The sequence below is a fragment of the Aspergillus bombycis genome (genome assembly GCF_001792695.1).
Source record: "Aspergillus bombycis strain NRRL26010 chromosome Unknown contig00163, whole genome shotgun sequence".
Lineage (NCBI taxonomy): Eukaryota > Fungi > Ascomycota > Eurotiomycetes > Eurotiales > Aspergillaceae > Aspergillus > Aspergillus bombycis.
The window spans coordinates 43,718-55,823 of record NW_019170165.1 but is presented as its reverse complement, the minus strand read 5'-3'; the positions used below and the strand labels follow the sequence as shown (position 1 = coordinate 55,823).

At 50.2% G+C, this 12,106-nt stretch overlaps 5 protein-coding genes across 5 annotated transcripts; 3 read left to right on the top strand and 2 right to left on the bottom strand.

Moving 5' to 3' along the window:
* Positions 1 to 1,419: 1,419 nt before the first annotated feature.
* Positions 1,420 to 2,469, top strand: ABOM_011481 (glycoside hydrolase family 43 protein; the record flags this gene model as incomplete). Its single annotated transcript, XM_022538609.1, has 3 exons — positions 1,420 to 1,708; positions 1,770 to 1,887; positions 1,944 to 2,469. 3 exons carry the CDS (start codon positions 1,420 to 1,422, stop codon positions 2,467 to 2,469), a joined length of 933 nt encoding a protein of 310 aa, XP_022383741.1.
* A 304-nt stretch (positions 2,470 to 2,773) lies between these two features.
* Positions 2,774 to 4,068, bottom strand: ABOM_011480 (phosphotransferase family protein; the record flags this gene model as incomplete). The annotated part of the gene is made up of 3 exons (XM_022538608.1): positions 2,774 to 3,209; positions 3,294 to 3,540; positions 3,588 to 4,068. 3 exons carry the CDS (start codon positions 4,066 to 4,068, stop codon positions 2,774 to 2,776), a joined length of 1,164 nt encoding a protein of 387 aa, XP_022383742.1.
* A 674-nt stretch (positions 4,069 to 4,742) lies between these two features.
* ABOM_011479 (uncharacterized protein) lies at positions 4,743 to 5,306 on the top strand (the record flags this gene model as incomplete). The annotated part of the gene is made up of 1 exon (XM_022538607.1): positions 4,743 to 5,306. The coding sequence occupies one exon, from the start codon at positions 4,743 to 4,745 to the stop codon at positions 5,304 to 5,306; it is 564 nt and encodes a 187-aa protein (XP_022383750.1).
* A 934-nt stretch (positions 5,307 to 6,240) lies between these two features.
* Positions 6,241 to 7,275, top strand: ABOM_011478 (glycoside hydrolase family 43 protein; the record flags this gene model as incomplete). Its single annotated transcript, XM_022538606.1, has 2 exons — positions 6,241 to 6,546; positions 6,601 to 7,275. The coding sequence occupies 2 exons, from the start codon at positions 6,241 to 6,243 to the stop codon at positions 7,273 to 7,275; spliced, it is 981 nt and encodes a 326-aa protein (XP_022383759.1).
* A 112-nt stretch (positions 7,276 to 7,387) lies between these two features.
* Positions 7,388 to 10,540, bottom strand: ABOM_011477 (putative UDP-glucose,sterol transferase; the record flags this gene model as incomplete). The annotated part of the gene is made up of 7 exons (XM_022538605.1): positions 7,388 to 7,590; positions 7,651 to 7,789; positions 7,843 to 8,530; positions 8,590 to 9,357; positions 9,405 to 9,641; positions 9,694 to 10,315; positions 10,375 to 10,540. 7 exons carry the CDS (start codon positions 10,538 to 10,540, stop codon positions 7,388 to 7,390), a joined length of 2,823 nt encoding a protein of 940 aa, XP_022383754.1.
* Positions 10,541 to 12,106: the final 1,566 nt, after the last annotated feature.

Sequence of the window (12,106 nt, the reverse complement as noted above, 5' to 3'; positions counted from 1 at the left end):
GGATTCGAACCGGCGTTACCGGAAGATTTGACTTCTCGTATATATACCTGTTGATATATATTGTTCATCAAAATCCGGTGGGATAACCACTACCCCATAGGACCGATGGATGGCGAATTTGTTACCCCAGGGAACCTTTAGCAGACTCAGAACCCCGTCGAAAACCAGGTTCACTTGCTTCCACAATCCCGAGCCAAATTTCTAACAAGCTTACATATTGGACCTATCTTCGAAAGTTGTAGGAATGAGAATCACATATCAGTATATGATTGAATGAAGAACGAGTACTTCAGGGTTCTTCCGTGGAGATAGATAGCATGAGAGTTCTGGTTGCTTTCAGATGCCAAGGACGCGTACATCCGGCAATGTAATGATAGCAGCAGGAAATGCCTGAAGGATATTCCGGAGTCATATTGCTAGTGAAATACGTCCCTTGCTCCCAATATATTGTCAAACGTTAGAAAACAAACAGTTTGGTGGAAGCGTGTATTGTATGCTACTCCGGCATTCTGACTTGAACCCTGGGAGGGTAGCGGGACCTCCGGAGGCCCATAGACGACGACACGACTTAGAACGATAGGTTTGGAAAACGCTGATTGACATAACATTCTCAATAGTCTGTCTAACAGACTAGATCACTCGCAGTCCATCAAGGTCTACTGAGTAGGACACTCTAATCTAAAGTCTAGCAGAAGCTAAAAACGTGAGCTGTCGAACTTGGATGGAAACAACGCGTCCTGGTTGGACTAGTCGGAGATTATGTTTAGCTACCAAAAGTTTAAAATGGGTTTCAAGTCCAGTAATTCGAAAAGGTTCCTCTCTAGATATAAAACACTTGTTTTTATCGACCTTGCGACGGAGAAATGCCCAAGCTGCTGGGACGTTATTCTCTCATCCAGTCCCGCATTAGGGCTCACTCTTCGACTGAAGGATTCAGGTTACCCCTACGCGGACTGTTAGACATTATTTGCGCTCATTCCTAATCTTATCCCTTTTGTTCCTTTCTTCGGAGTCCTTTCTCTCTTCCTCCTTTCCCCTCCCCGTCTAAGACTGGACTAATATTCAAAAAGGTTTCCTATCATACTGAGACAGATGTCGGGCCGGGTATATTAGAGTAGACCGATGATATCACACTTCTTCAGAGTTCCCCCGCATCTCCAGTGGAGAGAAAAATGGGTTCAGGGAGTTCTCCGGTGGAGGACTCCACTGCCAAGACCAACCATCGCGCAAAATGTCCGCGAATCATGAAGCCATTCATATGAGCAGCGCAAGTGATGTGAGAGTGGCCAAGGCTTGCGTAATTTATAAAAGACTAAGGATCTCGTCGAGTCCGCCAGGATCTGCCTTGTAGCTGAGAATCGCAATTTTTTACTGTAACACTGGATCTATCGCAAGGGACGAATTCGTCGCTGCCACAATATGCGTATCTGGTCTTCCGTCCTCGCAGTGGCGAATATACTCACCCTCTCCACGGGCCGAGTGATCCCTCGCCAAGATGGGAACTCTTACGTCGGCTACCTCCTTTCTACCTTTAGCGATGCGAATCCTTCGGTATTTTGGTATCTCTCCGAAGGCTCTGATCCACTAGCATTCAAAGCTCTGAATGGAGGAAGTCCAGTGTTGGCATCAACTGTTGGCACACGCGCAGTGCGAGATGTTTTTCTCGCTTCAAATGCTGCCAGGTCTGAGTATTTCATCATTGCGACAGGTACTGAAACCATGCCGTGACCTGAAAACACAAACGCTCTAACAAGTACATCTTCCATTAGACTTGGATATCAATGCTGAGGGCTTTTCCTGGGATGAAGCAACGAGACGCGGTAGCCGTGGGCTTACGATCTGGAAGTCAGACAACCTTGTAGATTGGTCGGAACCCACATTGACAACGTATGTAAGCCAACAAACCTGGCCAAATGCAATTGATTCTGACTGTTTCCAAACAGGATTGAGGAGGATACCGCCGGCATGGCCTGGGCACCTTCCGCGGTCTGGAATGATGATGAGCAGCAATACTATCTCTTCTGGGCATCACGCCTTTATGATACCAGCGACTCTGATCATACCGGCACGGCTGGTTTGGATCGCATTCGCTATTCAACCACCAAGGACTTTGTGTCCTTCAGTTCCCCGGCTGATTACGTCGCTCTGGACGGAATCCCCTTAATTGACCAAGAGTTCCTGGAGCTCGGCACACCCGGCGCCTACGCTCGTTTCATCAAGGATGAAAATGTCAACCAGGTTTATCAGGAAACCACGACAGGTGGGCTTTTCGGCGAATGGACCCGTATTCCCGGCTATATTGGCGATAACCCGTTGTCCGAAGGGCCAGCGTCGTTCCCTGATATCGAAAACTCCGAACTTTACCATCTGTTCCTCGACAACTATGAGGAGTACGTGCCATTCCAGACAAGCGACATCAACGCGGGTTCTTGGGAGAAATCCAGTACGGCTTCTCTCCCTCGGGGTTGAAACATGGGTCTGTTTTGCGGTTAACGCAGTCGGAGTATGATGCTGTTACTTCGAAGTTTGCGACGAATTAGGCGGCATATCTTCCGGAGTACATATTTTGGTGGAGATGACGGGACTTCAGGTAGTTGATTACTATAGTATCATTTGACCCCTGTACATAATACAATGCGATTGTCACTGTGCACAAGCATAGTACCAAAGAATTGCATGAAGCTAGAGGTGACTGAGCTATTCCAGCAGCCTGCTTGTAACGGCCTATAGAATGACACTACTCTTGACCCCCTGGGGTTTGGCCACGTAGATCCTATTCGCACTGATAGAGAAGTGCTTCCAGGGTCTGCACAGTTCTTACAATAGCGTCGTCGCTAGCCTTAAACATCGCATTTATGTCAAGAAAACGCTCAATCTCTTCTAATGCGGCACGAACGTTTCCCCTTGTACGTGGACAGAATCTGCTCACGAATTCACGGTGGACTGGGACGCGGTGGTGGGACATCTCGAAGAAGTTTCGTTCACTGGAGGTTTCCATGAGTTGCGTGATTGACGTTCCGTTTGTTCGCTTCCTTTCTTTTTCGGCGAGAATGGATAGGAAATAGCGCTTATCCGCTGGGAGGTCCAGATATGCGTGCGTCTCTGGTAATCCTGGAGGCGCGGCACCAGGCACATTTTCGAGTAGTTTTGGAAAGGTTGCAGCCTTCTGCAGGGGTACAGCAAAGTTGCAATCCCAGTCAATGATACTACTAGTAGGGAAGGATTAGCATGCTGTAGCGCATGATGTTCAAGGAACGATATGGGTTCCGTGTCAACATCGGGGTTAAACGGACCCTTTGAGGTTATATTCCTCGTCAATGATGATGTTGTCATTGTGGAGATCGACGTGGACAAACACCCAGGGGCTATTTTCGTGCTGGGCGACAACATATTGGGGAATCATCGATCGTTGAATCAGATAGTCGATTGCGGTGGAATAATCTTGGCGGCGCAGCGTACGACGTATCCCTCTGTCCACGCTCTCAGTGAGCCAGACGCTGGTTGATACCTGTGTACCCTTGGGAGTCCCGTTGGGTACCCCTATTGTTGTGAGAGTGGCTCGGTAGTTTGGTTGCAAGTGGACGTACCATAAAATAGGGTTTCAGTATCCAGCGGACACTCAAGAACCATGTTGAGTATCAGGTCGGCGATCTGGTCTAGGACTTTCTGCCGATATGGCGCTGCCGGAGTGGACTGATCCCATGGCATCATGGGAGACCCTTCAATCCAATCTAGTAACATGTAACCAACTCCGACAGGGTTGCAGCCGCGTGAGCCGCAGTCCGAATACCCGTGTATACGAGGAGCAGGCACGTTGGGAGACTTGCGGGCCAGTTGGATTGGTCTAATGCAGATCTCTAAAAAGGAATCATCCTGGTTCAACGGGATCCTCGCAGCCCATCGCTCCTCCCTATCGCGAAAGCTGATGATGAAAATGATGTAACCAGGTCCAGTGATAGGTGAGCTGTTATTATCTAGTTGAGAAGCTGGAGTGCCAGCAAGGGAAGATGCCACCTCAATCAGGGCTTGCTTGTTAAGGAGCTTCAAAACCTCATCTACGGATCCCATCCTGTTCGGCAACTCTTTGAACTGCCACAGCTTGCCCGGAGTCAAAGAAGAAGTTGGCATTTGATGGGCCTCTCGGAAGGCCCAGCAAGACTGCCAGAAATGCTATATATACTCAGACCGACTACCACTATGTGATGCAAGGGTTACTGGGTCACCGTGACAGACACCTGTCATACACGTGCTTAGTTACACAGCATATCGCTATCCAATTATATAACAAGGTGAGTCGTCCACTTTGATCCATGGCGATTACTTTCGAGTGTTGTCAAATGTCAATTGGCAGCTGCACCATGGACGCGTCAGACGGGAACATGCATCGGGATACGAGTGATAATATACGAAGCGGTCAAAATGGAATTGGTCACTGCTTGATCCACGGGCAATAGATGCCCCTCATTTCTCTCTTCTGTGCGGCATGCAGACAAGACGGGAGTGTCGAGAGCTTTTCGCAGAATATCTCATGATCTTAATGACAATCACGCCTGGGGAAGGCATTGGTCGTATATGGCTGATTGAGATTAACTCAGATCCCTTCTGGTCTTACTGAAGGCTATTTATTTGAAGGCAAATATCCCGCACATCCTCCTTCTTATGAAGATCTCAATGTAAATCGAGCACCTTGGCTTTCCTCATTCTGAAGTCTCTCTTATACTCTCCTGTGCCCCGCTCTCACTATGGTTGACATCGAAAAGCCTTATAGCATCTCGGCCTTCAATTCCTTGCCTGATCTGCACCACGCACAGGAAGACTTCATAGTCAATGGCGGTCCTGAGCTGGTCAACAATGTCCTCGGACCCTTGATCGTGCAGCATCGATTGGCATCCACGCTTGGCGTTGGCCTATTGCACCGTCACTTTGACCTTTCAGACAAGGAGAAACTGGTTGAGTTTAACCATGTTTCAACGCCATGGATGCATCAGCAAGGTGACAAGCATAGCGGAGGCCGAATCCTACCTTGTGCCTGGATGATTGATGGCACCGGTCTCGTTCCGTATGAGTTCTATTTCTCGCCGCTTTGCCATGATGCGAAAGTTGAACTAGCTGTCATGGCTCCATTTCTCCACAACTTTATACACCTCATTAAAGATTCGGGATTGGAAAAGACCATTGGACTTCGCTTGTTTCCTCGTTGCGGCTTTACAGGCGCGCTGGAAATGACCGAGGGGAGAGCAAATATCAATTTGACACCCGACCAGGTAAAGTCCAACCCATCCTGCAACGGTATTTCTGTGAATTGAGAAAGCTAATCACATAGTTGTTTGTATTTATATATAAGTACAGGTCCCAGATGAGGCATGGAACGGTGCCACAGAAACCATGTGGTTTTTCGAACCGAGTTATCTACAAAAGCAATATTCGTGTAGATGCAACACCACGTCAGGACACATGCATATACATCGGCCGTGATTGTGAGGGATGTAGAGAGAGGATGGTCCTGAAAAGTACTGACCAAGTTCTCGAGATTGTCTTTTTTAATTCTCAAGCATATCGCCTGTTTCTCTGGGTTATCGCTTGCCATGCGCCCCATCTCTTACATAAGTGCGTTTTCCACGATCTTGATATGCCCTAATTCAGTTTCTTCCACTGCGTTCAAATGTAACTGCACGTAGAAGGCAATCGCAAGTTCTTTGCCCAAGTACTCACGGCCATTATCCTCGCGTATTGCAACTAAGCCGACGACCTCTACATCGTCTAGGAAGCGGTGGCATGAAGCAAATGCGCCTATTCAGTAGTACTGATTGCAGTGGATAGTTGGACGGCTATATCGTGACAGGCCGATTAAATCACACTGGATAGCGTAATGTGCACATCAACATGTCCGTTGCAATTGCTGTGAGCTGGATCTATTTCTGGAGATTCGAAGCCGCTAACTCGCTGCAGAAACCCGTAATCGATTGACTAGGGGCTGCCACTGTTTACATCATGCACAGCCTACTCCGCCGAGGCTCAATCAGCATTCAACTCGCGTGTTGGCTATGCCGATCTCTTCCCGTATAGTCGTGAGATACGCCGATCGCCCCCCAGCCAATTTCCAGATCGAGCAAATCAGGCCAAAATGCAAGCGGGCAGGACAAAATCCTCCAAGAGAGTGTTGTCTTCGAATGATATAATACGGCTACAGTCCCCCCTGCACCGACGGGAATCGAACACCACAATAACCAGCTCAGCACAATGGCACCCTCATTATTGAAAATCGGACTTCTGCCTACTCTCGCGCTGGCGCTTTGCTGTGGCAGAGCGTTGGGTGAGCCCTGGAAGGTGATCGACACGGATTTTCCCGACCCTAGCGTCATCAAGACCGACGATGGATATTACGCCTTTGCAACTTCTTCACGCGGCGTCAATACTCAAATCGCTCATTCTGCAGATTTCCACACGTGGAATGTCTTGGATGGCCAGGACGCACTTCCAGGCCCTTTCCCTAGCTGGGTAAATGGTAGCCATCCGAAGGTCTGGGCTCCAGATGTTATCCAACGGGTGAGTCTATAGGTGTTTGCCACGCAAAGGGAAAGCTCCAACTAAGGATGACAGAATGATGGAACCTTCGTCATATACTATTCCGCCGCCACCAGCGGAACCAAGAGCAAACACTGTATTGGCGCCGCAACCTCTTCTTCAGTTACGGGTCCCTACTCGCCAGAGCAAGATGTACTTGCCTGTGATAAGGGCAAAGGCGGTGCCATCGACGCTGCGGGCTTCAAGGATGATGACGGTACATACTATGTTGTGTATAAGGTGGACGGCAACAGCCTGAACCAGGGGAGCGAGTACCACCCCACGCCTATCATGCTGCAGAAGCTCAAGTCGGATGCCGTGACTCCTGACGGGGACGCCGTGCAATTGATTGACCGCGACGATGCCGACGGGCCCCTGGTCGAAGCCCCTAGTCTCGTGAAGAGCGATGGCCAGTATTACCTGTCGTTCTCGTCAAACTGGTACAACACCCTGAAGTACGACGTTAGCTACGCCGTCGCGTCGGCCGTCACCGGTCCGTACACCAAGGCGTCGGCTCCAGACGCGCCGTTGCTGGTTTCCGGGGATAGCAGCGATGTCGGACCGCTTGGTGGTCCCGGTGGCTCTGATTTCCGCGAGGATGGAGGTGCGATTGTATTCCATGCTTTTAACAATGGGCAGAATATGACCAAGGGCCGTGGGATGTGGGCGGCCAACGTCAAGATCGGTGGAGGGAAGATCTCCGTGCAGTGAGTGAAGGGTATGGGGTTGAAGTGCCGTTCATGAAATGGATCAATTTGTACGAATATCGTCGTTAATATACATGCATGGTATAATTACACATCTCATGGGGAGAGGCAGGTTGCTAATGAGGGTGACCGTGTTTCTTTTCCAGCTCACGCCATTTCTGAATCACGACAGCTCTCTCCTCCGCTGACGAGGTACACATTTCCTGGATACCCTGTTTGAGTCGTGACCGTAAGATGTACTTCGTCTTGTTCTTTGTTATGGAATTGCGAAGGCTCTTGTGTAGTCCATCCAGCGGGAAGCCTGCTAGTCCCCAGATGCCTATCGAGGGTTGTAGGTTAGCCTAAGCCGAGAAACATAAGAGAGTCGAGAAAGGCATACCTGCAGCGGGCTTCAAGAACACGCCACCCACGCCCTTTCCGACGCCCTTGACCAAGCCTCTGCCACCGGATTTCTGGAAACCCCGAGCAGGCTGCGTCAGAAGACCAGTAACGCCATAGTAGAATCCTTCGGTGAACTCCTATCAACTGGTCAGCATCCTGCCTGCAGACCGCGCATCGGGTAGGCGCTTACGATCCCGGCTGCTCGAAAGCCACTTTTCACATTGCGGACTCTCGGAATCCGTTGCACCGTCGTATCATGATAGAGCTTGGGTGCATTATGGAAGCCCTTGGCTAGGCTCAGCGTCAAATCGGTGGGTAGCATAATCGCAAAATTAAGCACTTGCTTGGCGAACTTGGAGGTGTGGTAGCTTGTTTCCGCTAGAACCTCTTGTGTACCGATTTTCTGTTGTTTAGCTCGTTTCTGGGTCAGCGTGCGTTCCAGATCGAGTTCATTCGCAGCGCCATCGGAGTCATCAACCACTGTATCTGCACTACTGCGGTCCGACTGCTCTTCCTCGGCCGAGGCGTATTCGTTTTCACTCCCTGATTCTGAAGCGGAAGACCCATCGTCGCTCTCAGATTGGTCTTGACGACTGGCGCCACTGACAGGCTCATTGGATGATCCCTCTCCTGTTTGTTCTTTCGACTGCTCCAGGCTTGCAGTACAGTGTGACTTTACCCAATCTCGCTGGTTGATATGGTGGTTGTGATGGTGACGCTTTCTTTTGCGGTTTTCCTTTGAAAGCATTCCAACCAGGTCCGTAGGCACCGTGGCAAGGCCACTGACGAAATCGCTGACAACCCCGTATAGCACCTCAGCACCGGCGGAAAGCGGTCCTTGCGGGTCATGGTTCGTGTCGTAGTGCTTAGAGCGATACCTGAAACGTCGGAGTTAACAGTCATACCACGCGTTGCTCTGAGGGAAAGAGCATCTCACAGTTCAAAGCTATGCGGGTCCACAATCCCAGCCTCCACTAGAACCGCTGCCGCAAACGCACTCAACTTGATGTGCAGATGTTTATGCCACCAGACCGCAGGACGGGTAGGACATACCGCGCACCGCAGGCGGCGCAAATCGAGATGTTGATGAAAGCTGCAGACGGCGTTTTGCACGCCCTTTTCTGTCCGCATGCCTTTGCCTATCTCCTCGGCCTTTTCTAGAGTAGATGGCTCTAGAGCTTTGTTGATTGCTTCTGCTAGTTTCTCTGCGGTCAATTGTTTATATGGCACGGGCTGTGGCCCAGCACCGGCGCGCGCCACAATCGATCCCCAGAATGGCTGATCGCCGAAGAAAGGTACAATTACCGTCGGACGACCCAGGACCAGCCCGGCAGCAGTGGTGCCTGCACCACCATGGTGAACGACGCATGAAACATGCTGGAAGAGCCAGTCGTGTGGAACCTTGCCTAGCAGCATGACATTTTCGGGAATCTCAGCCCTTCCTTCTCCGATATTGCCCCATCCCTTCGACACGAGCGCTCTCGTCCCCGTCAGGCGGACCGCCTCGAAGACGATTTCCGTCAATTTAGCGGGATTATCCACTACAATGGAACCAAAACCGATATACACCGGGGGGTCGCCTGCTTTGAGAAATGCATCGAGATCGTCCGGTGGTTTGTAGTTCGTGTCGCTGGGCAGAAACTGAAACCCGCAGACGTCGATGTTTTCACCCCAGTCCTGAGGCTTGGGAAGGAGGCATGGGGACCTGTAGTGATTAGCGGTTGTGTGAAGCTTTCCAAGTGCGTGACGTACCACAGGTAGGTATATGGTATCTGCAACCGATGTGCGATACTGGGAGCCCGAATGGCATCCAAGGGGTCCAAGCCCAGCTCCCTCTTCCGAAAGCGATTGATTAGGTCACCCAGGCCTTCCCAGAGCATTACCTCGACAATAGCATATGACGCGAAATTCGCAACGGATGGCTTGGTATTCCGCGCCCGGATATTGGCCAATGGATGGGGAAATGACTGTGTCGCCGACCATGGCATCCTACACTCTCAGCATACGACGACGGCCTCCGCGAGAACACGGACAAACTCACGTAAACATCATATTCACCGGAATCCCTAGCTTCTCTGCACAGCTCAGATGCGCGAAACTGGGTGGGTTCGCAATGATCACGTCGGCGACAAACGGCTGGCTGTTGCAATCTGGAGCCTCGCTCCACGGATCCTCCTTGATATGATGCATCCCCGTCCCATCCCCAGTCTCAAAGCACGAGCGCCAGCACCCAGAGAAAATCGTCTTCATTTCCCGACGACGCTTTGGGATCGCACCGCTGCGAATCGTCCGCATATCCGGCATCAAACCCGGATTGTTGACCATGAACGCCATCAATTCTGCGGGGTCGCCTCCAATGTTGAAAAACTCCAACCCTGTTTCATTGATATATTCACGAAAGGAGAGATGGGTAGCCAGCCGGACCCGGTGTCCGTGCTTCTGTAACTCCTTTCCCAACGCAACGAACGGCTGCACGTCGCCGCGAGAACCCACCACGTGGATAACGATGTTTAAACGCAAGGGAAACGTATCCTGTCCCTCTATCGACATAACCGACGGTCTACGGTCCCCGCGCAGGGGCTTCGGGTACCGTTCAAGATTCTTTACCAGATTGAGCAGCCAGGGCTTATGTTCGCGAAACTTGATATCCAATCGTCCGTCATCTGTTGACCATGAGACACTTTTCCAGCGTAACCGCCTGCGCAGGGAGTGGAATACACACCCATCACACGAACACCAGTATTCAATCCCTGCTCTCGAACATGCGCACGGCCACCACCAACCGAGCGATGCCTGGGATGGAGCTGCTCATCCGGCCAATCCCCCGCCGTAATGCCCTGTTCATGCGGTCGGTCCGGTGAAGCTGCTGCTGCTGCTGCTGTTGCCATGATGCTGGTGGATACAAGATCTCCGTGAGTGCATTTGTCATACACCCCTTAGTCGTACGTATGATTTCAATAGCCAAAGTGAAAGAGAAATAAGATCTGAAGACATCATCGAACTTGGGTGATGATGAAAAGTTTCCAGGGAGCCGACCGATGATGTCACGGTCCGATGGATTAGCTTCGGCAGATCACCGGTCGACCCGAACCATTCTGTGGCTTAATTCCATGCCGAACCGGGTTGGGTCCCCCGCTGGTGAGTTGTGCTGTTGTCATTATTAAAAAGTTTCCTGGGACTCAGACTTACATAGTACTTACTGCGATTGACTCATTCCGCTAGTTGATTGTTAGTGGTCGCTGTGTCCAGTCCCTGGCCAGCCCTATCGGGCCGATCCCGATTCTTGGTGCGTATGCGTGATGCCGAGGTTCATCCTTAAATTTGCCTCTTAGCGGTCCACAATACAAATCTGACAAGGTAAAGGTTAAAATCTTGAGTTCCTCGGATATCGTGCACACCACTTCAATTCTTACCTCGCTTCCCAGGTCCATCCAGTATCAGGAGGCAACTCGACCATCCGCGGAGTTCGACGGAAGCCCCGGTCACGTTCCTCGGCCTTGCTGTCTTTACCAAGTAACGTAACCTCATGAGAAAGTAATCGTTTCCCATGGAAACTTGTTAAAATCCCGGTATAAGGAAATTTCATCTGGTGGCTTGTCCCTCATTACAGAATTCGTTATAGTCAGATAAACTGGGTCTCTTTAATCCGTTACTAGTTTTGTCGAAATATATATCTCCATCATCACTAAGCAGATTAGTACTTGGTAAAGCGGACCTATAATGCTAGCTCTCTCCGGAGTATAATACAATATAATCACATGTTTCTTATTTAACTGTGTGTTCACAATAGCAGCACTCCTTACCATTTTGGTACAGAATCGTATTATAATTAGTACACGTTATAAGCAATTTAAACCGCTCGCTCAACTGGTTACTTACAAAAAGCCTTGCTAGCAGCGGCTTCTGAATGTCCCTCGTTAGGATTCTAGCATGCATGTGATTCTATGTCGTTTTGGACAGGAGAAAAGGTGAAAGCAATCCTGGAACAAGTATCGGAGGTAGCTCTGGCTGCTCTGCGTACAGTGGTCTCATCTATAGGGCGGGAAAAGGAGTGGAGAAACTAGCATCCTTTGCTATAGACATGGATCGGGGTTTGCGCCAACCGACCTCTTAACAAGGGCAACGTCGCACTCAGTCAGGGGGCACAATCCTGTAATATGTCTTCTAGCGTCCGACAAAAATCACAGAAATATACAGAATGACCCTTGAGAAAACGTTCTCCAGCGCGGACTGTAAGGCCTCTGAGGCTAGCGACAGGGCGTGTGCGAAATTGACCATACCTGGAAGATGATATCCCTGCCATGATCAGGACCAGATATTCCTTCTCCCCAGGATGATTCCTAGCCCAAAGAACAGCAAGACCAATGTCCCAGTCGGTCGGGTACTCGTAAGACTCACAGTGCGGTACTAGAAACTTTAGGCGGGTATGCTCTAGTCAGTCATGATAGTTGATA